Below are 27,438 nucleotides of genomic sequence, written 5' to 3' on the forward strand. Positions count from 1 at the left end.
CTCTCAATTTTGCTGTGAACCTAAAACTGCTCTTAAAGAAAATAAAGTCTTAAAATAAAAAATAATAATATCCTAAATATCTTCAAATAGAAAAAACTCCCTTAGGAAATAGTGTTGAATTCTATGCAAATAGAACTTAACTTTCTCACCAGGATAAGAATAAAGGTATAGCTCTTTCAGGAGGAGAAACGCAACTATTTATCCTTGAATACTTCTGGAATGATGTAGAATAAAAATAAGTAAAATAAGTATTTACAAAAGTACAATTTATTACTATTCCTTTTTGAAGTTTAACCTAGTTGAAAACATAAGTAAACTTTGAAAGATGTGTTTAAAGGGAAGTGGAGCAGAGACATTTTGGAAAACTTTGTTTTGGTCAGCAAAAAAGTTGCTGCTCTTTATGCTTACTGGTAAAGATTGTAATGATGGAGAATATAAGGTAGTTAGGACCCAAAGAATTTCTGGAAAAGAATTATTTTCTCAGTAATTTGAAGACTTTGTTCAGTTTAATAATTTAAAGCAGCAGTTGTCTTTCTGTGACCAGTTAATGGTAGCTGACGTGTATTAAGCCTGCCTATTATATTTTAAATATTCTGCTAAAGACTTGACATATATTATCTTATTTAATCTATTCAAAACAATTCTAAGAAGTAGATACTATCCCTCTTTAGGGAGAGGATGTGATTCAAAGAGATTAAGAGGCTGAAATTCAAATCCGGGTCAGTCCAACTCTAGAACCTATATCTTTCCATTTTGCCATAGTACCTCATAATCTTAAAAACTAAGAACACTTCCTTAGTGTCACTTTATTTAAGAGATTTTGTAAATATTTGCTAATTGCCTGTCATGTGCCATTTACTTTGCTAGACCCTGTGTAGTACAGAAAAGGAAAGCAAGGCATTTTACCCAAAGAAAACTTGATAGTCTTTGGGGACAGAATGGTATCTATAGAACTAATTATCAACAGCAGTTATATTTCAGGTGCTGTGATAAATGTTCAAAGTATGGTAGGAGGACAGTAGATTCTTGAAACTCTTAAGTACTGGGGAATAGTTCTTGGAAAGAAAGGAGAAACCAACCTTAAAAGATAGGAGGGATTTAATCCTTGTTTAGATAGACTAAGATTTAGGTGAGGAGAGAGGCACAACTTTCGAGGACAGTGCAAGTCAAGGCTCAGAAGCAGTCTTTTATGCACTCAGAAACTAATGGGGGAGGTAAAGATTTTTGTAGACACCCAAGAAACATGCTGGCAGACATTTGACTCCTGAAGTATACAAAATTTGAGGAGTATAAACTGACCTGGGCCTTGCTGATAAAGTGGAATGTGGATATTATCTAGTGAAAGATTTCTTCCTTGCCTGTCTAGAATACCCACCTGATATTGACAAAGAGCTACAGTTGTTAAATATACTCAATTTGGAATACTTTTGTATGTGATTGTCAAGGAAATCATTTCAGAAGCTAGTTATGAATAGATATAACGTTGAAATGTGTGGAGTCTGTTAGTAAAAGATTATTTAGTGAGCTGAAAACTGGAGCTTTATAAATTTTGTAGATTTCTTTTTCTAATTCGTTTTCTAAAGTTTCTTACTAAAATCTGGTATGTGAAAATTAACAAAATTAAATAGTTTCTGAGGAGCAATGGGATATATTACTTTCTCAGTTTGATTTTTAAACTTTCATTACAGGTATTAGTAATGTAAAAATGAAATTCTGAATCTTGCAAAGATGGGATATTTTTGTTTCCCCTTTTGGAGAGGTGAGAGAAGGAGAACGGGAAGAAACTGAAATATAGGAAAACTTCTCTTTCATTGATACTTACAGATTTTAAATTCCCTTTTTTAGGTTGGTTAGAAACATAATACAATGCATTCCATGAAATTAACATTATTGGAATATTTAAATATATGAAGGAGTGGAATTATGTATAAGGCTTGAGCTACTCTCCCTTTAAAATGTACATGGAAGGTCTGGCCCAGTGGCATACTGATTATGTTTGCATGCTCCGCTTCTGCAGCTCGGAGTTCAAAGGTTTGGATCCCAGGCATGGACCTACACACCACTCATCAAGCCATGCTGTGAAGGTGTCCCACATATAAAATAGAGGAGGATTGGCATGGATGTTCGCTCAGGGCCAATCTTCCTCACCAAAAAATTAATTAATTAAAATATACATGGAGTTATACCCGTTAGTGCACGTACTATCAGGTGACTACTGTGTACAGTGAAACTGTTATTTTATGGAAAAGGGACACTTTTTAAAGCATCAACGAAGTTTTTTTCCAACTAAAATCTCCCTATCAGTTGTTCTCAGTTAGGCAGGAGATGACATGCCTCACCTCTGTGGGGTATACCTGCTTTCAACTTTCTTTTCCCACTCCAATCTAGAGAATGATTGACTAAATCCCTATTATTGAGATTTCATCCATCATTTGTAATGCAGCAAAAACGTTTTTGCAGTCACTAGCTGTTTAGCCATTTCTCTTTCCCCTTTTGCTTGTGCCAGTGATCTTATTTATCTCTGTTAAATTTCATCTTATTAGTTTTGATCCAGTTTTGAAGCTGGATGATAAGATTTTGACTTTTAAAGTTATTTTTTATCTTTTTATTTATCTGTCCCAACTTGGTGGCAACTGCAGCTTTCACAAGCAAAGTTTTGACTCAATTCTTGGTTTAAAAAAATCTCTAAAAGTACAAGGCCAAGTTCATGTGACACCACAATTTTTGTTTATTTATTTGTTTATTTTTTTGGTGAGGAAGATTAGCCCTGAGCCTGTGCCAATCTTCCTTTACTTTGTATGTGGGATGCCTCCACAGCATGGCTGATGAGTGGAGTAGGTCCACACCAGGGATCCAAACCCAGAATTCCAACCCATGAACCCTGAGCCACCAAAGCAGAGCATGCATGAAACTTTAACCACTTGGCCCCATCCTCCTGAATTTTATTACCTGTTACTACTGCACAGTAGACTGTCTAGTTCTAGCTCCACCCCTGTATAGGGACATGACCTTGGACCAAGCACTTATACTCTCTGAACCTATTCCCTCATTTATAATGAGGGTAATAGTCTCTTCCCTGCCTATTTTAACAAGCTGTTTTAAGATCAAAAGAGAGACAGAGTGTGACAGTTTTGTAAACAATAAAATAATATTCATTTATTTACATTCCTAGCGTGTGCTAGGTCTCAGTCTTAGGTATACAGCGGTGAACAAACAAAATGAGTTCTTATGCTCTGTGCCAGGGCTTGGCAAACCTGGTCCACTGCCTGTTTTTATATAGCCTACAAGCTAATGTTTGTTGAATGACTGGAAAAAATCAAAAGAAGAGTAATATTTCATAAAATATTGCATAAAATACATATTTAAGCATCCAAAATAATGTGTTAATTAACTCAACGGGTAATGCTTTCCTAATGTAGTATAGGTATGTGTGTACATAAACCATATTATACACATTGTAAGTGTGTACACTAAATATTTACACACACATTTACACAGCCCTAAAATATTCACAGTCTGGCCTTTTACATTAGCAGTTTGCTGAACTCTGCTCTGTGCTCTTGGAATTCTTTTTGGAGTTTTGAGCAGTAAACATAAGTATATGTTCAGTGGTGGCAAGTTCCTTGAAGAAAGATAAAGCAGGTGAAGGAGCTAGAATTGTGAAGGATGCCGAGGGTACAGTAGCTAATTTATAGGAGTCAGGAAGTCAGAGAAGAGTACTTTAGTAGGTGACATTTGAACAGAGACTTGAATGAAGAGGGAAGTAAACTCTCTGATAGAATAGCATTTCTGGCAAAAGGAACAAAAAATGCAATAGCCTTGGGGCGGGAGTGTAGCTGTAGGTCTAGAAGCTACACAGTAAGAGATGGGGAGATGGGAGAGTGGGTACCAAGTAGTGAAGGGCCTTGGAGACCATGGAGCTGACTTTAGATTTTATAGTGACTGTGTAAATGTTCATTATGATTTCTACTACTACCCCAAGGTATTTTTATGGTATTGTTATAAAATCAACTTAACACTTGAAAGTCTGTTTGTAAAGACTGTCAAATGTTTATCTAATACTAGGTAATCCACCTTTTTTGTAACTCAGAAAATAACATGGGGTTTGCTTACCATGACAATGTTTTAGGATACCATGATGGTATCTAATGATGACTGCATTCTTTTTAACCACTCATTTAAAATTTCACCCTTGCCGTTGCATACATCTCTTCAAATCTCCCCACTTTCATTTAAAAACTTGGAGACGTTTTGGTTTCTTTAATTGGACATTTCTCCTATTCTTGATATTCTCAAGTGTAGTGGGATCACTTAGTTTTTTCAGCATTTGAACCTGAATTCAAATACTACTACTTGATGTTCCTTCCTCTCTGACTTTTGTACACTGCATTTTTTTTTCCTTTAGAAAATGAAAGCAAGCTTTTAGTTTACTTTTCTCTTTTGGTATAATCCTCTCATTTAACCAGTTAATCAACTGATATTTTCAAGCTAAGGCACTATGCAGATATGAAATGAATAAGGCAAAGCTCTTGGTCAATGATCATATGCAAAGTATAACTTTAAAAAGCCTTCCTTGTTGTCTTTAGCATTTTGACAACCTCACTTTATTCCATCCTTTAGCTTCCTTGACCTGTGGCTTCCTTGACCTGGTTCTTTCAATTTTGGTGTCCCTCAGTAGCCTTTATCTTTGTTTATGTCCCATTTCATCTGTTTTTTTTTTTTTTTTTTTAAAGATTTTTTTTTCCCCAAAGCCCCCAGGTACATAGTTGCACATTCTTTGTTGTGGGTCCTTCTAGTTGTGGCATGTGGGACGCTGCCTCAGCGTGGTTTGATGAGCAGTGCCATGTCCACGCCCAGGATTCGAACCAACGAAACATTGGGCCGCCTGCAGCAGAGCCCGCGAACTTAACCACTCGGCCACGGGGCCAACCCCCCATTTCATCTTTTAAAAAAGTTTATTTATTGGGTGTAGGATGTTGGCATACTTCTTTTTTGATTTTTAAAAAATTTAAAAATCCTCTTTTTCATACAAATAATTTACATTCATTGTACAACTTTTAGAACAGAGATATGCCAAAAAAGAGAAGAAAAATATATTTTGTATTACTGCTACCAAAAATGGTCCCAGTTAAAATTTAGTAGCTATACTATTTCTAAATATGTGTACTTTAAATAAAACAGGAATACGTCATTTTGTGAACTTTTTTTACTTAACACAGTATATGACAAACATCAACCCATGTCAAAAGAGCACCTCTCAAATTTTTTTGCCTTCAGGACCCCTTAAACTCTTAGAAATTGAGTTTTTATTTATGTGACGTAAATCTATTGTATTAGATATAAAAACTGATTTTTAAAACATTAATTCATTTAAAAATACTGTAATAAATCTATTGCAGGTTAACATAAGTGATTAATATTTTGTTTAAAGGAAAAAACCCTTTATTTTCCAAAACACAGAAAGAATTAGCAGAGAAAGTAGCATTGTTTTACATTTCACCGATCTTTTTAATATCTACATTCAGTTTGTTGTGCCATGTTGTCTTAGTTTGTACATATTGTTACCTCTGCCTGGAATGCCCTCCTTGGTATCTACTCATCTTCCAATCCAGCTCAAACATCACTGCCTTTGAAGGCCACCCCACTCCCTCCTTAGACAAATGTAGAGTTGACTGCACCTTCCTTTGTGGCCCACTGTGCTTTTTAATAGTTGCTTGCTGTGTTACTATCTAAGTGTCAGGTCCTTGAGGACAGTGACAATATATTAGTCAGTATTTCATCTTTATTTGCTGATATTTCTCTTTATGGGTGCTTAGTAAATGTTTGCTGAATGGATGAACTATTACTTTTTTATATGCTGTGTCAGTTCACCCATTATCCGAATGACTGTTCTTTCAATTATGTCAATTCCATCAGATTTTGTAACTTTTTTTTCTTTTGTTGAGGAAGATTTGCCCTGAGCTAACATCCGTTCCAGTCTTCCTCTATTTTGTATGTGGGGTGCTTCCATAGCATGGCTGAAGTGTGGAGTAGGTCTGTGCCCAGGATCCAAACCCACAAACCTGGTTGACCAAAGCAGAACGTGTGGAACTTTACCACTCGGCCACTGGGCTCGCCCCAGATTTTGTAACTTTTGAAAATTTGGGGATAACTTCAGAAATGTTAGTGAATTGAATTTTCAGTTTGGTAACTTTTACTGTTATACATTCAAACGTTGTGTTACATAAGTGGTATGTAAAATATGACTGTGGCTTTTTTTTAAGGAAGATAGTTTTTTGGTGGTGTATGAATATAGTTTTGAACTATATACACTTAAATTTGCTTGACTAAAGGGAGTTTCACAATTATGTGAGGATTATGGGAAATGCACCTTGACAGAAAGTGGGATATACTATAGCTGCTCAGCAGATTTGCCACAAATAGACTAAAAAAAAAACAGGTTTGCTATTCAAAATAGGTTTACTAATTTCTTAAGTGATTAACACTAACAGTTGACAAGTATAGAAATATGATTAAGTGTACATGCCAAGGCAAATATACACAGTTTGAAATCCATATTGGAACTGTTAGTCCTGTGTGATATAATTTTCATGAGTTGAGCAGCATTTCTTACCTCCTAATTAGAACCCTTTTTACTGTTGTTGCTCAGTTAATATAAGAGCTTTATGGAGGTGTGGCCTGGTGGTGCAGTGGTTAAGTGCACACGTTCTGCTTCTTGGCAGCCCAGGGTTTGGCAGTTCGGATCTCGGGTGCAGACATGGCACTGCTAGGCACGCATATAGGCGTCCCACATATAAAGTAGAGGAAGATGGGCACAGATGTTAGCTCAGGGCCAGTCTTCCTCAGCAACAAAAGGAGGATTGGCAGCAGTTAGCTCAGGGCTAATCTCCCCCCACCCCCCAAAAAAAAGAGCTTTATGGAGTATTTCCTCTTAATCTTCACCAGTTTTGATCCCAGAAAAATAATGTTATCTGTATTACCCTTCGTGGCAGGGTTCTCAAACTTTTTGTATTCTAAGTCTTAAAAAGCCATGTAGAATTTTATGACTGAAAGAAATTTTGCAGATCTTTTAATCTCTTTTAGGAATTGGATTATAATGAGGAAACTCAGGACTAAAAAAGGTTAGTAATGTTTCCAGAATCACAAATCTAGTTAGATAATGGACCAGCAGAGCCAGTAATTAGAATCCAGGTTTTCCATTTTACTAACTCCATCAATTAGTAGGCCTTTCTTGACTGAAAAGATGTTTGGCCATGGAGCAGCTTTTCTTTTATTCTAAGGATACTGAAGTTGTAAAATTATTTCTGTCTTTATCTAATTTTCTTCTCAGTCCCAGTTTTATTTTCAAAAGTCTTTTGAGGGCCTGGCCCCGTAGCCTAGTGGTTGGGTTCGTGTGCTCCACTTGAGCGGCGCAGGGTTTCACGGGTTCGGATCCTGGGCACCGATGTGGCACCACTCATCGAACCATGCTGAGGCGGCATCCCACATGCCACAACTGGAAGGACCCACAACTAAAAATACACAGCTATGTAGCAGGGGCTTTAGGGAGAAAAAGGAAAAATAAAATCTCTAAAAAAAAAAATAATGATGACTTTCGAAAGTCTCTCTTTTTTTCTACTTAAGAATGTTTTGACTTTGATGGTAATCTTAATTTGATTGGGTCAACAAGAACTTAAAATAGTTTGAAGGAATTGAAAACTCAACAGAGGATGCCTATCTGGAAAGTAGGGCTCAGTTTATTGTTAGATATACCACGTTCCTCTTTGCCCCTCATCAGTGAGTTAAATCACATCACATCATACTCATCACATCAAATATTAGGGAATTTTCAACATCTTTGCTCTCAGTATGTTAAAGTTATACTGGTAGGCCCATTTGAGATCAGTCCTATTATTGCTAACATTACTATTACGTATATATACGTACTGCCAAATGATATTCCAAATTGTTTTTTCTTTTAAATAGGTTTGTACGTTCTTTGTCTTTCACATTTTACTTGATGAGAGATGAGATTAATTTACATGGCAGACTGAGCACATGGTTTTACGTCACATTTATTCCAAGCCTTTTAAAATGAAAAAGTAGGAAAAAATAGAATAGAAAGAGAAATAAATTAGTGACAGTTTAAAAAGTGAGTGTGCCATCAGTGGACCAAAATTTTTTGCGCCATTCTTGATAGAGAGGAAGCAGAGTGGTTCAAATACATTAAAAAAAATAAGATCAGAGGAAACAATACATTGAAAACTGTCATGGAAGTAGGAGCCTTTCTGGAGGAGCTCAATTTAAGGAGCAAGAAGAAAAGGACTCAGAACAATCTTGGAGTAGATTAATTGGGGAATTGTTTTCTAAGCTAACCAGACCAGTTGTCTCCTCCCTTCTCTCCCATTTGGGCTAAGCTGCAGACAAATAGTGTTTGTCCTCAGAATATAGCATTGAGAATGAGCACTGGGAGCAGAGGTGACTAGCGCAGTGCCCCAGGTAGCCTGTGGCCCTTAGGAGGCTCTCTCAGAAGATAATCTGCTCACACCCCCTCAGCAGCAACAGCAAGTCCCTCTCCTACAGTCTCTCTAGGTAAACAGAGCAGGCAAGCTAAATTAAATTCAAAGAGGAGCACCAAACATTTGTGCAAAACTGGTACCATGAAAGAGAAGCACCAAATTCAACAAACAGTAGATCTAAATTCTTAGAAAATGGTCAAAAGAACAAGACTTTAAAATAAGTATAGTTAATATCCTCAAGGAGACTTGAGAGATTATTGCATGTACAAAAAAGAAATAAAAGTCTAAGAAATTAAAGATAGAACAGTTAAAATAACTGAATAGCAAAATGGGCATAGCTGAAGAACATATTAGTGAATTGAAAATTGGAACTGAGGAATTCTCACACAAAACATAGAATGAAAAAAAAGATAAAATATAGGAGAAAAAATGAGATACACAGTTTAGATCCTAACATTTCAGCATCCATCTGTATAGGAGATCCAGAAAAGTAGAATGGCCGTAGGGGGCAGGAGAGGGAATCAGAATGAGTAACAGAAGAAATATTTTCCATAGCGTTCTTTAGGACCTGTGGAACAGTGTTGAATAGCTTCAGCGATAAGTCATCTTTGTCCTGCCAGCTTTTCTGTTGGTTTTTTTTTTTTTTTAGGCAGATTAGCCCTAAGCTAACATCCCCCGCCAATGCTCTTTTTTAAAATTTTTTATCTTTTTTTTTTCCCCTTCTTCTCCCCAAAGCCCCCCAGTACGCAGTTGTATATCCTAGTTGTAGGTTCCTTCTGGTTCTGCTGTGAACTTAACCACTCGGCCACAGGGTCAGCCCTTTTTTTCCCCTAATCTTTCTTTGTTTTTTCGCCAATCCTCTTTTTGCTGAGAAAGATTGGCCCTGAGCTAGCATCTGTGCCCGTCTTCCTCTATTTTATATGTGGGACACCCATCACAGCATGGCTTGATGTACCAGCGAACCCCAGGCCACAGAAACAGAGTGCCCAACTTAACTGCTGCGCCACTGGCCCAGCCCCATCTTTGTCTTGCTTTTAAAATTAGTGACACTGCTTATGTTTCACTGGTACTAGATATGCTGTAGAATTTTGGTAGATAACGCTTTATCAAGTTGAGGGAATTTATTCTATTCCTACCAAAAACTAGTAGTTTTGTTGTTGTTTTATGATATTCGAATGGGTGTTGAATTGTCTTTTTTCCAGCATGAGTTAAGATGATCACAAGATTTTGCTCCTTTAATTTGCAAGTTACATTGATTTATTAGTACTGAATCATCCTTGCATTGGAATAAACACTGTAAACACAAATTGGTATACTACCAATTTGCTAATATTTTGTTTCGTTTTGCTTAAATGTTCAGAAGTGAAATAGGATCATAGCTTTCTCTTTTTGTGATTGTTGTATATTTTGGCCAAGAACTGATTATTCAGCTTTTTTAAAAGAAAAAGTCAAAGTTAATCAAAGCAGCACATTTATCCCCCAAATCAGTACAAACCTGTATTGATATGAAAGCTTTGGGATGTTTTGTGAAAAGAAAACTGAAGGCTCCTAAACAGTAAAGGTTTAAACAGGAAATTTTATTTCATGTGATGTGATGAAAATTTTGTAATCTGTTAATTTCTTCTCCTTTTATGTTATTCTTCATTATTCTCTTATTGTAAATTTTATTTCTCTTTAGGTACGCATAGCTGCTAAATTCATCACTCATGCACCCCCAGGGGAATTTAACGAAGTGTTCAATGGTGAGTAAAGGTTAATATTTATTTTATTTTAAGCTCTCTTTAATTACATATAAGCACTTATTAAGTGCTTGCTATCTCTTATAATCCTTACAACATTATAGCTATAGCTCAGGAAATCAAGATTCAAAGAGGTTAAAATAACTTATCTAACGTCACCCAGCTAGTAAGTGTCAGAGCCCGAATTCAAACCCAGCTCTGAGGAAAAAGCATGCTCTTAATCCATAAGCTGGGACACATATCTTACGTGAGAAAAAATTTAAAGTAGTTTAATATGAACAAATGTAGAAACAATACTAAATTATTTTCATAGTTTTATATCTGTCATTATAAATCATAAATTTCTTCACTGCTTTTACTCAGAAAGAGGCATAATATAGGACACTTTCTAGAGCCATTGGAACTGAACTGACACTATCTGGGAACCTTGTCAAATATACAGATTCCAGTATCATCATCCTCTTAAGATTCTCATTCTTGAGGTCTGGGGTAGAATTGGATAATCTGTTTCATCAAGTTATCCCAGGTGATTCTGAGTCACAGCCAGTTTGAGAATGACTATTCCAATACATTTACAACCTTCCATACTATTCACTGTCTGAACTTACAGAATGAAAAATGATGAGGCATCTTGAACTTCATGGTAATATCAATCATCATAATCCCATTATAAGTTATTAAATTAATTCTTTACCTGCCCCTTAAATAAAATCATAATCTTTGTGCATCTTGGTTCAGTTTAGCAAACATTTATTTTGAAATTCTAGTTTTACATTAGAAGGTTATCTGTTTAGAGGAACTGTGTGATATTCATCTGTCCCTGGCCCAGAGCCCCACACGTCAGAAAACAACCAATAATTTCCAAGTAACTCGGTCAACATATAAACATTTACTATAAGGAGTAAATAATACAATAGAAGTAAATCAAGACATTCTTCTTTTATACTTGTTTGTGGCTTTTGAGTACTAACATCAAGAGAAGAAAATGCAGCCTTTCTTTCCCTAGTCTTTCTTCCATATTGACCAAATGTAAACTTTCAGTAACTGAGCTCTCAGAAGATTCTCCTTCTATTTTAAACTTTATCCAACTGATTAGCTCAGATAAATTCTTGACTTAACAAAAATTTATGGTCTTTGTAGTTAGAAGTATCTTGTTTTATTTCTGACAATTGAAAGTACTTTACAAGAGAATTATGAGAATAATTGATACCAAAGCATTAGATTAAGAATTGGCAAGCTACTTGTGACTTCAGGGCTGGTTTTTATTGGCATGCTACAGATTGGCCTCTGCCAGCACCTTTCAGAAGCTCTGAGTGTCAGTGGCATTTGGCTTATAATTAGCTTTCCTTCTTGGAGCTAATGCTTGGTAGTTTCTTAGTAACAAGGACCCTCTTCTTCCAAAAGATAAGTGACTGGGCTCTTGACACACAGCTTTTTAAAAAGATTGTAGGCACCCACGTTAGATTCTCCAAAGAAAAATATGTTTAGCAGTTTCACTGCTACTGACTGAGTGGTGCCCAGCTTTCTTGGTCTGATGTTATAGAAAAGCCTGCAATTCTTAATCTAATTTTAAAGAATTCTTTAGATACAAAGCTAACAGTCCTAACTGTAACCTTCTGTAAACCATGTTTTTCATTTGCTATGGAATACCTTGAGAAGTTATTGTTGGATTATTGTACCACAAATAATTATTTACAAATCTATGAACATGCGCGTCTGTTTGCATTTTTAGAATTTCCACACATACATTGTATCCAAAGACTAACCTCACAAAGCCTGAGTTTTAAAAAATCTAATCTGAAAATCTGCTAAAATTTCTCAAGTTTGTCTTCTACTGAACATTTTAATTTTAACATCTTTTAACATTTTTTTCCTCCTCAGATGTTCGGCTACTACTTAATAATGACAATCTCCTCAGGGAAGGGGCAGCACAGTAAGTCTCTTTTCAAATCCACTTACATGTTGTTCCAATTTTGGGCAAACCATGTTAATAGTAGCCTGAAAATTAAGTTTTAAGTTCTTCAAATTAAAGCAGTTGGTTTTAGCAGTTTTAGTCGTTTTTTTCTTGGAGAAAACATGCTTCCTCAAAGTGTTGTTTACTTCCTTAAAGCTTGTTATATATGGTCTTATTTATTTTTATTTTATTTTTGTCCAGATTTTCCCTATTAAAGCAGAATTTAATGTTAACTGTTAGGTTTTTTTCTATAGTTCCTTGTTGAATTTTTTTAGAACTGCTAGTTATAGAAAGATTAGGCTACTGTTGAGAAATGATATTGCTCAAATTGCCAAAGAATAGCAGATATTCGTAAAGTGCCTTAATAGTTAGAATTAACCATAGGATAATAGCGTGATTATTCTACCCAGTCGTTGACTCCTTATCATGGTCAGGCTAATTAATCTTTCTGAAATACCATTTTTATTTTGTCCTTGTCCTCAAAAGCATTAGTGGTGTTTTTTGTTTTTTGTCATCAAGTCTGAGCACTGTCTAGCTTTCAAGGCCCCCTGTTATCTAGCTTTATCACTGCTCACTGTCCTTTACTCTTCATAGAAAGTTCTGTTTCAGTTACAGTCTATTCAGCTGGCCCAGAGTTCCTTTGTAAAGAGGAAACCAGAATTGGATAATGACTGGAAAGGGTAGGGTGGGGAGATGGGACAAAGATTTTGATGCAGAACAAGAATAATTATCATAAAGGCATTTGGTATGATATTTAATTGGTTTAGATTTTAGCTGTGGAAAACTGCTTTAAGAGCTGCTTCCTGAGAAACAGTCTTCTTTTCCTGCCCTGTCCGTGCTGCTGTTTTGGAACTCGTTTTGGGACACAGATTCTGCAAACCTAAAATTTGCATACCATTACTCTAATCTGTTATCATGAATGATACCCAATTATACATTGATTTAGAAAATTTTGCATTAATTTAGGCACACACTAAAGATACATTCTAATGCTGATTTCCCTTAGATGCGTAGAATCTGCCATAGAAAAAGACATTTGTGATTTGCTAGTTCAACCCCTGTCTACGCTCTGCCCTTTCATTGAAAGAATCTCATCTACTTGCTGTCAATACATGGTTATCCAATCAGAATGCTTCTAATAGTAAGGAATTCACTGTCTCACAAGGCAAGTTCTTCAATTTGCCGGCCATATTGGTCTTAGTTTTATCCTTGAGAGCTACCCAGAATAAATCTATATGTACTTCACTTGATAAGGTACTGCTAAAGGAGGGATGGGAGTGGAATGCCAAGACCCAAGGGTAATTGCATCCTAAGCCTATTGTTCCATTTCTAATTAAGAGTGACAGTGGAATTTGGTATGCAGTTCAGAAGCTTCAAGTGCTTTCACTGCACTGACAATAAAGCTTTATGTTTAGAAATATTTGGGTTCTTACAGACTCTAGATTCTTGAAGAACCTGCTTGCTAAAGGAGAATGGTCTTATGCCCAAATATTTGATTTTCCATAGGGATGAAGAGTTCAGTTTTATTTCTAATGAGGCGCTTTAGTTCTTTGACCATAGTCCTCATAGTAAGCACTCAGTACATGTTGTATCAGTAATCGTCATCCTCATCATTATTCCCTTCTATATAGAATGATGGAGGCCTGAACTACCTAGAATTTACCGTCTTCTCTGGATTTCCACCTATGCTTCTGACCACCAGAACCATTCTCTGATAATTCCCAGCACTTCTGGACTAAGTAGGGTGCTGTAGGCCACGTTAAAGAGTAGATTTTATTCTCAGAAAGACAGGAAATTATTGAGTATTTTGAGCAGAGAATGACATGATGAGGGTTATATTTTAGAATTATCACTGGCTGCTATGCAGCAGGCCAAAGATTGAAGTAAGATGAGTACTTACTTAGAAGATGATTAGATTAGGACAGAGATAAATTGTGGTGGTTTGGACTAGAGTGGTAGTAGTAGGGGCAGTGGGAAGGAGTCAGATTCTGAATATATACTCAAGGTCTAATCTACAAAATTTACTGATGGATGTAAAGTGTGAGAGAAAAAAAGAATCAAGAATGATCCCAAGTTTTTGGCACATGCAATTGGTAGAATGGAAATGCCATTTACTTGAGATGGGATTAAATGTTAAATTTTAGTGTTGGCATTTGTAATCTATAGTCTTAGGACATATCCTAGAATGGAATGCTTATTTACTCCCTAGTCTTTAACCTTTTTTTAAAAAAATTAATCCATTTTCCATGAACATTTAATTTTCATTCCATTCTGAAGAGCCAGTGTCTTTAAGACTCATTTTGCTGCATGGAGATGTGGTGTTACAAGGAAAGGATTTGTTAAAGAAAACACCAGTAACTTAAAATGAGAAGATTGAAGATTAGCGTTAAATATTTGAAGAAGTTTAAATATTTGTTACTTTGGTTTCTCTTGACAAGTCTAGGAAAACTTTAATGCTCTGTTTAAAACCAGTGGTCTAGCAGGTGTTTTATTTTATTTTTTAATAGATAAGAGAAATAAGGTGAGTTTTACTTGAGCCAGAGTGAGGACTATAACCTGAGAAGGCCTTAGAAAGCATTCTGGAGAAGTGTGGTTTTCAGTACATCTTTTTAGAACAAAGAACATAGACTAAACACACCAGCGTTCATTTTCATCAAAGTTTCAAAGAGGTATTTAGTTAGCAGGTGTTTTAGTAGGTTAAAATTGGGCTAGAGAGATGTTTCTCTCTTGCCTTGGCAAGTGACTTCTGTGAGAAGACTGATAACTTTATAATAATAGAAGTGTATTATGTTTTCTTATACTACAGCTTATTTCCATCTTTCTTTTGCCTTTTACTTTAGCTTACTTTCTAAGATATTCTAGAGAGCCACGGAAAATGTGGAGTTTCATGAATCTAGGCACTTGACAAATAATAATATTAGACATGCACTTTGATTATTCATATCCCTTTTCTTTAATAACTTCTACTCTGCCTTAGGCTCTCCTCTGAGACTTGACTGATGCTCAGCTTTCACCTCACCTTCTCCCCATGTCAGATGCCTTCCAGTACATTTAATTACGGTCTCTCCTACCCTTTCCTGCCTCAGACAGTCCAGAATAAAGAAGATGACGTTTCCAAAATAATGCATCAATTGAAGATTCTTTTGAATTACTGAAAGCTTCTGTCTCAGTGATTAAAATTGTTAGTAGGTCACAATAATCAGATTGCTTAAAGCTTGGGAATTTTCTGAGTGGCAGCTCTGTTGGAGTTTAGGAGTGGAGAGGAGAAGGTGCTTTCAGAGCTTGGGGCACTTCTGAGATCTCTGTGAAGAAGAATTCCTTCAGAGAACTAGAAGGCATTATGATGAAAGCAGTTGTCTGGAGAGAAAGGGAAAAAGCACCAGAGAGTGTTTTCACATTCTCTTTCACTATTATGTGAACTACCTTTTGTGTTTATTTATATGTAATTCTTTTCTCTCCCTTCCCCCCCTTTTTTTAAATTTTTTAAAAAACAGTGCATTTGCCCAGTATAACATGGATCAGTTCACGCCTGTGAAGATAGAAGGATATGAAGATCAGGTAATAATTGTTCCTATTAGATAGGCTATGCCTGGAAGGTAGTAGAAATCCTGTAAACCAAATCAGGTATCTGAAGATAAGATGCTGAATAAGTTCATGTCTTAGTTTTCATAGCTTTTGTAAATATTCTACATGTTAGGAAATTCTTCCTCTCTCTGATAAAACTAGGAGTTTCTTTGACAGGAAAAGAGAGCTGGCCCTAACGAAAGCAGTGAAAATAAAAGGAGTTGAGTTTTACACAAGTTCTCCTGCTGTCTCTAATTCTCCTTGGTAAGAATAACAGGAGACATATTTAATGGGAAAACAGGTATTCCTATTCAAATACAGGAACAAAGCAAATGTTCCCATTATTACTATAGTTATTAACATTGTATGACAGGGCTGTGCAGATTCATTAAGGTACACTTCAAAGGCAATGTGGCACTAAAGACCACATGCCTTTTAAAAGTCTGAATCGAGGCCACAAGCCCACTAAATTTATCTGAGGAAAATAAATATATAAATGTGTAGAAAGATTATTTGAAGCAAGGTTTCTAATTTGGAAATTTTGGAGTAATGTAAATGTCCAATATTAAATTAAATATCTATAGACCAAAATGTTATGTAGCCATTGAAAACTGATATAAATATTGATCTGGGAAGATGTTCATGATGTATTCAGCTAGAACATAAGGCAACATATGTTGAATTATGCTAGTTTATTTTTTAAATATTTAAATGAACAGTTATACTGTATTAGAATCAATGCATTTTAAATTCAATGAAAGATGCATCATTTTATCTACCACCAAGAAAGAAAAAAACACTGCCAGTTATGGGGCTGGCCCAGTGGCACAGCGGTTCACTGCACACATTCTGCTTCAGCGGCCTGGGGTTCGCTGGTTCAGATCCCAGGTGCGGCCATGTCATCGTTTGGCAAGCCATGCTGTGACAGGCGTCCCACATACAAAGTAGAGGAAGATGGGCATGGATGTTAGCTCAGGGCCATTCTTCGTCAGCAAAAAGAGGAGGATTGGCAGCAGATGTTAGCTCAGGGCTAATCTTCCTCAAAAGAAAACAAACAGCAACAAAAAAAACACTGCCAATTAAACTATGACACAGTCCTAAGATGCACCAAGTGTAAGATGCATCCCATTTTATGAGATGTTAAATCACGGGGGAAATGAATATATGCATCTTAAGAATCAAAGAAATCAGAGTATATAGTTGTACATCGAAAAGGAAATGTGGGAAAACATACCCCAAAATGTTAACTCCCTATGTGTTGGGATTACAGGATTACTGGAATTTGTTTTGTTTGTTATTTTTTGTTTGTTTTGGTTTATATTTTTGCTTATCTTAATCTTCTCAATGAGAATAGATTAATTACAAATATAAAATACAGAAATACTGGAAAATAAATGATAAATATTGCTTGTAGTTGATATTGTATACTTTAATAATGTTAGAGGAATTATTGAAATAATAACGTCTGTATCCAGATGGATGATATAAGAACATTCCCATATTCCAGTAGTAGCCAGCTTAAAAATGTAGTCAAGAAGAGATCACATTCTTAGCCGTAACAAAACAGGAAGAAGACATTATATGGACACTAAAATAAGGAAAGATGTGTGAGTTATTAAAGTAGATGCCATCACTGCATATTAAAGAAAATCAACTACAATGGTTAACTAAATAGAGATTTTATTTTTGTCACATAAGAAGTAAAGAGATAATATGTAGGACTGTTATGGCAGCTCCATGATGTCATCAGAGACCGAAGCTGCTTCTAGCTCTCTATTCTGCCATCCTTAGGTATGGTTTTCATTATCATGCTCTTGAGATAGCTGCTTTATTTCTGGGCACTAAATCCGTGTTCCAGGAAGGAGTAAGCAGGAAAGTGCAAAAGGTGCTATTGGCCATTCTAGAAGCAACTTACACTGATAAGTTACTGCCAGAATGCATATCACTTTATCATTCCTAGCTGAGAAGTGTCATTTTTTTAGTTCTACACCTGCTTCTTGAAAACCTTTAAGGTTCTGTTAGTAAGGAGAAAAGAATGGATATTGCATAAGAAACTAGCAAGAGTCTGCCACACAGTTCATATACACTTACACACACACACATTTTAATCAGAGAAATAAGTGGAAAATTAAATAGATTTAAATGCCACATTTCTGAATAAGAAATATAAATGGTATGGGCAATTTTGTTTTTGAAATAGGTTTCATACAATTCCTATGAAAATTATAATAAACTGTACAAGATTATTCTGATCAAGAACAACAATGAAGGAACACTAATACTAGCAAACAAAGATGTAAAGCAACACTTGTAGAGTCCTTAAACCTAAGTATCATAAAACAGAAGGGAAGAGGAAACAGTTGATAAAATATTTGAGATTAATCTAACTTTGATTCCTCATGTCAACAATATGCTTAGATTAAGTGGAGTTTAAAGGCATTTCCTAAATTATAAAAATTTAGTAGGAAGGAAATGGAAAGAGAATCATAACTTGAGTGATGAAACATTAGAAAAGTTTATTTACAAAGTGACTTCTGCATAATAAAAAGTTTTAAAAATAAGACTTAAAAAGGAGAAAATATGTACCTCAAACATAATAGATAAAGGGGTTATTTGAATATCTAAGGATGATGCCGAGAGTTCAGTGGATAAATGAGCAACAGACATGAACCTATTGCACCCAATTGGGGAATAGAAAGTAAACTTGGAAAAGTGTTACATCACCTAGTAATAGTAATTAAGGAGGTGCAGATTAAAATTTTAATGTGAATATATTTACGTTTTAGTTATAAAAGTTACAAAGTTATAATGAGAAAGCTTTATGAGGGTAAGACTTAGGAAAACAGTTACATGTATTGTTTCTACCATCATTACAAACAAGCTTTTTTAAGGGTAGTCTGGTGATGAGGACAGGAATCTCAAACCTATGAATTCTTTCCAATGAATTTTTTTTAAAGAGAAGATTTTATTTATGTAGAATTTATAGCAGCTTTCTTAATGGTAGAAACTGTAAATAGCTTAAACCTCCCTCAGTTCAGAAATGATTAAGTATACTTTGGTATGTAAATATTGTGATATCATGTAGTATTATTAAAAATGGTACATGTGTCAAAAGACAAATAGCAAATTAGGGGGAAAATACACGGAACCAAAAACACATGCAAAGGGTTAATCTCTCTAATTAATAGAGTTCAACTAGAGAGAGAGAAAAGACCCAGTAGAAAAGTGGGCAAAAGATAAGAGCAGACGTTTCACAGAAGAGGAAATATAAATGACTATTTTTTTTTTTTTTTTTTTTAAAGATTTTATTTTTCCTTTTTCTCCCCAAACCCCCAAGTACATAGTTGTATATTCTTCGTTGTGGGTCCTTCTAGTTGTGGCATGTGGGATGCTGCCTCAGCGTGGTTTGATGAGCAGTGCCATGTCCTCGCCCAGGATTTGAACCAAGGAAACACTGGGCCGCCTGCAGCGGAGCGCATGAACTTAACCACTCGACCACGGGGGCAGCCCCCCTATAAATGACTATTTTTAAAAGGTGAAAAGAAATGCCAATTAAAATTTCTACTGATGGGCTTGTAACTTGGTACAACACCCTATTGATAGAGGGCAGTTTGTCAATCTCTATAAAAATTTTGGATGCAGGGGTCGGCCCCGTGGCCGAGTGGTTAAGTTTGCGCACTGCGCTGCAGGTGGCCCAGTGTTTCGTTGGTTCGAATCCTGGGCGTGGACATGGCACTGCTCATCAAACCACGCTGAGGCAGCGTCTCACATGCCACAACTAGAAGGACCCACAACGAAGAATATACAACTATATACCAGGGGGCTTTGGGAAGAAAAAGGAAAAAAATAAAATCTTAAAAAAAAAGAATTTTGGATGCATTTACCCTTTGGCCTATGTGTCCCACTTCAGGGAATTTATCCCACAGGCATACTTGAAACATGTACATAATTTTTACATAGTAAACATACAAGGACATTTGTTGCAGTATTGTTCATAATAGCAAAAGATTGGAAACAACTTTACTGTCCACTGGTAGGGGACTGTTTGAATAAATTTTTGTACATCCATACAATGGAGTAGTATACAGCTGTAATACAAAAGAAGGAAGTTCTCTGAGTACTGTATGGAAATATCTTCTAAATACATTAAGTTAAAAAAAGAAAAAAAGTACAGTATAGTATGCTAGTTTTTGTGTAAAAGGGGTGGGTGGAGAATACATATTCATGTTTGTATTTGTAAAAAAGAAATGCTGAAAGAATACTCTAAATCAAGAATTGGCAAGTTTTTTCTGTAAAGGGCCAGATGGTAAATATTTTCAGCTTTGTGGAACATAACGTCAGTCACGACTGTTCAACTCTGCTGTTAGAGCAGGAAAGCAGCTGTAGACAATACAAAAACAAACAAGCAGGACTGTGTTCAATAAAACTTTATTTAGAAAAACAGGTGGTACCCACACACATAGCTTGCCAACCCTTGTTCTAAATTAGTAAAACCAGTTACCTGGTGGGGAATGGGAAATTTGTCAGGAATTTGATGGATGGGAAATAAAGGTGAGAAAAAGACGTGACTATATATTTGTTTCATTTTTGAACCATGTAAATGTATTACCTATTTTAAATGCTAAGTATAATGACTGGAAAAGATTCATGAAATATGTAAAAAACAAATAACAAACGTGTTTATGTAAGTTATTACAGCTGTGTATAAAGTATATATACATAGGTAATAGATAGAAACCAAGAAATGAAGGGTATGGTTAGAACGAGGGAAATGTTGCAGTTTAGAGTTGACTTGCCCATAAACATAGTACTTTATAAGAATAAAAATGTGACTTGATTGAAAAATTGATATGACAGAGAAATGTGACTAAATGAAAAGTTAACTGTCTTCTTCAGAATTTTTATTTGTTTTGTAAAATGTGACAGGAAGAACTATCTTTTGTATAGTTACTCATATTTGTAATTATTCTTTGGAAGGTCTTAATTACAGAACACGGTGACCTGGGTAATAGCAGATTTTTAGATCCAAGAAACAAAATTTCCTTTAAGTTTGATCACTTACGGAAAGAAGCAAGTGACCCCCAGCCAGAGGAAGTGGATGGAGGTCTGAAGTCATGGAGAGAATCCTGTGACAGTGCTTTAAAGGCCTATGTGAAAGATCATTATTCCAACGGCTTCTGTACTGTTAAGTATCTCTTTGCTTCATTATTACAGAGTGTTTTATTTCTTACATTACCTTATTCTTTGGGGGCTTTGGCCAGCCAAACATCACTTCTTAGTTACAGTCTCCTCTGCATTGTATTCCCTAAATAGTTTTTGAAAGGGGTATAAATGGAAAATTTTATATGGAAAATTCCTTTTTAAAATCTCAGTGCGTAAAAATTTTAGACCTCCAGTGTAACCTATTTCACATTTGTCTTATTTACTCATCAGAAATTGCTTTGGGGGCTGGCACCATGGCCGAGTGGTGAAGTTCGCACCCTCCGCTTCGGCGGCCTGGGGTTTTGCTGGTTCGGATCCTGGGCGCAGGCATGGCACCGCTGGTCAGGCCACGCTGAGGTGGCGTCCCACGTGCCACAACTAGAAGGATCCACAACTAAAATATACGACTATGTACTGGGGGGACTTGGGGAGAAAAAGCAGAAAGAAATAAAAAAAGAAGATTGGCAACTATTGTTAGCTCAGGTGCCAATCTTTAAAAACAAATAAATTCCCTTATATCCATCCAAAAAAAGTTTTTAAAGGTCTTTAGCTTGGACATGGGAAAAAAGTAAAGATTGTCAAGCCACTGGCCGCATTTATGACTTTTGGGTATAGATATTTTTGCAGAAAGCTGTTTCTACATAGTTTAGATGCTTTCACTGGATAGTCAAAACTATTTGAACAAAACAGTGTCTTAAAAATCATGGGTAATGTGACTTTCTTTTACTACCTCTTGGCTCTAAGAAAACGATAAATTTGGCTCTATCATGATAGATTTCTCCTTTGTAAAATTGTGGCATATGATTAAGAAAAATGTTGGTTAGAATATTTTAAGTATGTAATGATACTGAGTTAAATGGCAGTATGGAATATTGGTTAAGAACACTAACTTTGAAGCCATACTAAGTGGTTTAAATCCTAGCCCTGCCGCTTAACTAGTTGTGTGACCTTGGGCGAATTATTTAACATCTCTGTGCTTCAATTTCTTCATCTATAAAATGGAAATAATAGTTCTTACCTCATAGGCTTTTTGTGAGGACTAAATGAGTTATTAATGCTTATAAGGTGCTTGAAAAGTGCCTGACACAAAGTAAACTCTGCATAAATGTTGGATATCGTTATTATTATGTGTTTGAGCTTTTTTCTTTTTAAATAATGGAGAAAACTCATTATGGTGGGTAAGGGAGATATGACACACTCTCTTTTAGAAATGGACTATTCAATTCTAAATATACTTTCAACTTACCATTTGTTACGTATTCAAAGTTTGTCACTACCCATTCCTAATTTGGAAAGCTTCCATACTGAATAACCCTACTGTCCTTTTCTCGCTTCTTCTCTTAGCTAACTAATGAGCTATGGAAAGTCATGGAGTTGTTCTAACAGTATCCACTGTACCCAAGTGTCTTATATTGTAATCTGTTCTGCTTAGTAATTCTTAATTTCATCGCAATATTTCCTATGATATTTTCCATATAGTGTGTTCCAAACCTTTCTCATTGTCCTTAGACAGGCATCTAATCCCCCTCATTTTAACAGGATTGAGAATGACTTGAAACCTTTTTATTTCTCTTCTTTCTACACTCAGAAGTCTTCCTCTTCTTCCATTGTACTTGAATCTGAAGAAGGATCCTTATTCTTGATTTCATACTATTCTGTCTACTTCAAGATGTCTTCTTGTGACTTTGTTTTCTCTTCTGATCTCTCTTTACCTAGAAATATTTTTATTTCTCTTGTCCTTAAGGGGGAAAAAACCTTTTCCTCAGTCATAATAATTCCTGTAAGTTACTTCTCTTTTCATCTCTTTCCACCCTGCCCTTTCTCCCTCTCCTCCACTGTCTCCCTGCCCTCACCTCTGTCTGCTGCACAACCAAACCAGGGAACATTCTGCTCCTACCAGTGCCATTTCCTCATTACCTACCCTCTTCTTAACCCTGTGAAGTTTGGCTTCAGTCTCTATTGTATAGAAACTGTTCTTTGAGGTTACTCATGGTTCCTGAATTGCCTGCTCCAGTGTCCTTTTCTTGGTTCTTGACATGTATATGGCATTTCACGCTGAAACCAACCAGCTACTTCTAGAAATTATCTTTTCCTTAGACTGGTATGTCAGCACCCTCTCATTATTCTTACTCTGTCTCTACTTATTTCTTTTCTCCTCCCCTACTTTTATAAATGTAGGCATTTCCCATTGCTGTATTTCTTTCTCTTGAAAACTCATTCTTTATTTAATATAGAGAAAGTAACAGAATTTGGTGTTTGGAGTCTACCTTTACCTCTGACTTTCTGAATGACCTTGGGCGAGAAGCTCTAGGAACTTCGACCTTATCATCTGTAGATGGTAACAATGTGTTTCACCAGATTTATTAGAGCAAAAGAAAGTACATGTAAAAACATTTTGTGGATTATACAGCACTATTTATTTTTTTTGCTTTCCTTTGGTAATCACATTTCTGTTCACCTCCGTCACACTAAATAACAGTTGCTGTTTCTACCTGCTAGCTGGACATCTCCATCTGAATTTCCCAGTTTGTTAATGACACCACCATCTTTCTAGTCATCCAAGCATACAAGTACTTTGGCTCCTTCCTTTCTTTTGCCCTTCGCTTGCAATGTATTCCTAGACTTTTGATTGTGCTTCTGCATCCTGATACCCATTGATACTGCCCTAACTTGTTACCTAGATTAATTCTGTGGCCTCGTTACCAACTTACCAGCTTTTCTTCCATTTTACCCTGCACACCCATATTGGTTATTCTCCCAAAGTAATAGTTCTGGTCCTGTTGTTTTGGTGTCTGTCCATTGCTTGTAGAATAAAATCCACACTTCTTACCTTACATCTACTACTACATCACCTAAATCTACCATCCTATATTGTCTCCATTAGTCTACTTCACACACGCGCTCTAACTTGACAGAACTAATTGCCTTTCACTGAACAAGCCCCCAGTTTCCTGCCTGAACTGTTTACTTATCTTTATTCTTAGTCTCTGCTTATCAGAATCTCATCTGTCTTGTAAGGCCCAGCCTAATGGCCACCTCCCTGGTACCCTAAACCAGGAGCAGTATTCCCCTCTGTATCATTGTGTCACTGTCTCCTCTAGAACTTAACCTGTTCTGCTTTGTGTTCATGTCCCATGTTGTAAGCTCATCCTATCTGATTCTTTGTCTCCCCCAAGGATTTAACACACTGCTTTTGTACAGTGTTTATCATTTAGAGTAAATATGTTTTCGGAGTCTAACTTTTTTTTTTTAAACAATAGGTTTATGCTAAAACTATAGATGGGCAACAGACCATTATTGCATGTATTGAAAGCCACCAGTTTCAGCCCAAAAACTTCTGGTAAGAAAGTAATATTCTCTTCTATTTGTATTTAATTTATATTGGAAAGAAACCAAACCAGCAGTTGAGACTTGGTTTTTAATGTAACTAGCCTGGGATAAGTTATTTGGCTTGGAGGCTCTATTCCCCATCTGCAAAATGAAGGATTTACACATGATCATTTAGATTTCTCCCAATTCTAAGATTTTATAATCTGTCTTTTTAAAAAGTACTGTTGAGTGAGAATAAGTGATTAATAAAATGCCCAGTTGAAAGTCTGAGTTTTGCTTGGGTTTGGGTATTAATACTTGAATTAATTACATAACTCAGGTGCCCATCCATCTGTTTGTGGGAAACCCTCCCATGAACAGAATAGGTATGGTTTTCTACTCTAATATAAAAAAAAAGAAAAATGAAAGTCAAAATAACTTAGAAAAGGCTTATGATTAGGCCACTTGGATACAAACTTAAATTTGAGTGGAGAGAACTTTGCATTTGTCAAACTGGAAATGACTTGTTTCTTTTTTTTTCCTCTTCCCTAAATTCTCTGTCTCAGTGGGAAATCTCTTTTTTTGAGCTTATTGCTAATTCCGCAGTGATATATGTGTGTGTGTTTAATTTATAGGAATGGTCGCTGGAGATCAGAGTGGAAGTTCACTATCACACCACCTACAGCCCAGGTGGTTGGAGTACTTAAGATTCAGGTGAGATCCCAACATGTTAATAGGTCATGTTAAAACATCACATCTTTAAAACAAACATGCAAGTTGGTGTTTGTGCTGGTATTAGAAATAAGGAGCAAGTATATGTAGATGCAAAGGGAGATCTATGGTAGGGAATGGAGATCGAGACTTCTCTCCTGGGGAAGTAGTTAAACAGAGAGAGCTATTCTGGGCTGATAAAGGATGGTCATGCAGAGTATACTGCTTGCTTGTTATTTTTCTTTTTCAAAGATAACCTAAGATCTTTCCAGAAATTATCAAACAGCAGTTCTAGGAGAGAAGAGAATAAATAATTATTAAGAAGTAACTATATAGCAGCTACTGTGACTTACTTAGGGTCTTTCGTGTATATCGTCTCATTTAAGTGTGCACATAAACGTGTACAGCTATGCATTGCTGCATGATGGGGATATGTTCTGAGAAATGTGTCATTAGGCGATTTTGTTGTTGTGTGAACATCATAGAGGGTACTTACACAAACCTAGATAGTGTAGCCTACTACACACCTAGGCTATATGGTACTAATCTTATGGGATCACTGTTGTATATGTGGTCCATCTTTGAAACGTCGTTATGCAGTACATTACTGAATATAAAACTTAACTTTTAGCTCTGAAGAAAGCTAAATGAATGGGTTTGCTGTTTTGTTTTTTTTACAGTAGTGACAGCATATTTTAAAATCAAGTAAATAAAACAGAAACTAGAGAGAATGGTCAAGTGTCATCACGTAATGGAATATAAATAACCAAGCAGACTAGATTTCTAATGCTGGTGTCAGGAAATACAGAAAGGTGAATAAGGAGCTTATCAACTTGTTTGATGGCTATCTGGACTGAAGTCTTCTGATATGCTAGCAGAGGTTTGACTTTTAAAATTGAGGGTGATTCAGTTCTTAGGCCCAACTAACTCTTAAGGTCAGAGTAAACAGTTACTGATAACTGAGAAGAGCAGTACCTAATTGTACTTTTGTTATACTGTATTAAGTCTTGCTTTAATAACAGTTGGCAAGAGTTACCTTTTTTAATGGTATAATTTAATCAAAACATATGTAATAGATGTCTGTACCCACTCTTTTCATACCTACCGATAGCTTCCTGCTATACAAGTAGCTGCAACTTTTCCTGGGAACTTTTCCTGGCTATAGGATCATGCCCAGCTCAGATGAGGCAAGCTGGAAGTGTTAAGTTCACAGCTCTGGAGCAGCCCTTATTGTTGTGTAAGAGTTGGTAGATAAATATGCCAGCTTCCTCACCCCTCTGGTGGGATAACTCTGAAGCATGTTCTACTTAGTCTTCCAGAGTCCAGTGCCCACAGTTGTAACCTGATCATTAATGCACCCATACTTCTTCCCTTCTGTGTCTCACTTCCTCAGTCCTTACTAGTGCTTCCTGAGATTACGTTTCAAATAAACTGCTTCCTTTCAAATCTTTAGGTCTGCTTCTGGGGGAGCCCAAACTAAGATAACATACTGTTCTATTTCTATTAATCATATCTATGAGGAGCCTGACGCTCTAGACCTCTTGTAACTATGGCGTCAGCATTAACCTGGCAGTTTATTTTAAATTTATGTAAGTAAATTTATTTTCCTTCTAGAAGGAAATAGTTACTTGTGTTTCAGCTTTGCCAATGCAAACCTATAAATTAAGAGCACACATCACAAAGAGTGATAGTTTCTGATAAGACTTTTATAACAGGGCCCAGTACCCAGACCTTATTTACCCCTTTTAACCACAGTGTGTCCCATCACATTTTGGGGAAAGGCTTACTTCATTTACATATCTTTTAATAATCAGAGAGTTATTTGGAAAAGTCATTAAGATATTTAGCCCTTTGGTTATTCTATAGGCAAAAGAGTAGCTCTGGGAAGGCAGCAGTTTCTGAGGATTTATGTTGATTGGAGTCATGTTGAAATTTTTATTAGTGAATGAGACTTAGAAAAGGTTTCATCGGGCTGGCCCAGTGGTGCAGCAGTTAATCGGTGGCCCTGGATTTGCTGGTTCGGATCCTGGGTGTGGACATGGCACCTCTTGGCAAAAGCCATGCTGTGGCAGGCGTCCCACGTTTAAAATAGAGGAAGATGGGCATGGATGTTATCTCAGGGCCAGTCTTCCTCAGCAAAAAGAGGAGAACTGGCAGTAGTTAGCTCAGGGCTAATCTTCCTCAAAAAAAAAGAAAAAGAAAAGGTTTCATTGCTTTTGGCAACTGTGAAGCTGGGGAGATCCCAGCCAAGCCAACAGTATCAGATCTCGTTGTCCTCCCAGCCCTTCAACTCCTCCCCCAAACCCCTCAGTAAAATGTTTGATCCCTCCTCCCCCCACCCCGCCTCCCGCAAAAAGTAAAGTTATCATTAGTGTGTTAGATAATGAAATTGATATTTTTAGAATTTTCAGTTGAGTTCATGAACTACAAGACTTATTGGCCTTACCCTATATTCCTATCC

At 36.3% G+C, this 27,438-nt stretch overlaps 1 protein-coding gene across 1 annotated transcript in view; it reads left to right on the top strand.

Annotated features, from left to right (window-relative positions):
* The window catches only part of CAPZA1 (capping actin protein of muscle Z-line subunit alpha 1), a 46,117-nt gene that overhangs the window by 12,402 nt on the left and 6,277 nt on the right, over window positions 1–27,438 (top strand). Inside the window, exons 2-7 of the mRNA XM_014837230.3 lie at window positions 10,177–10,240; window positions 12,119–12,170; window positions 15,686–15,749; window positions 20,733–20,939; window positions 24,218–24,297; window positions 24,902–24,980. Coding sequence (XP_014692716.1) covers window positions 10,177–10,240; window positions 12,119–12,170; window positions 15,686–15,749; window positions 20,733–20,939; window positions 24,218–24,297; window positions 24,902–24,980 — 546 coding nt within the window. The remainder of the gene's footprint in view (window positions 1–10,176; window positions 10,241–12,118; window positions 12,171–15,685; window positions 15,750–20,732; window positions 20,940–24,217; window positions 24,298–24,901; window positions 24,981–27,438) is intronic.

Source organism: Equus asinus, chromosome 16 (assembly GCF_041296235.1).
Source record: "Equus asinus isolate D_3611 breed Donkey chromosome 16, EquAss-T2T_v2, whole genome shotgun sequence".
In the NCBI taxonomy this organism is placed as follows: domain Eukaryota; kingdom Metazoa; phylum Chordata; class Mammalia; order Perissodactyla; family Equidae; genus Equus; species Equus asinus.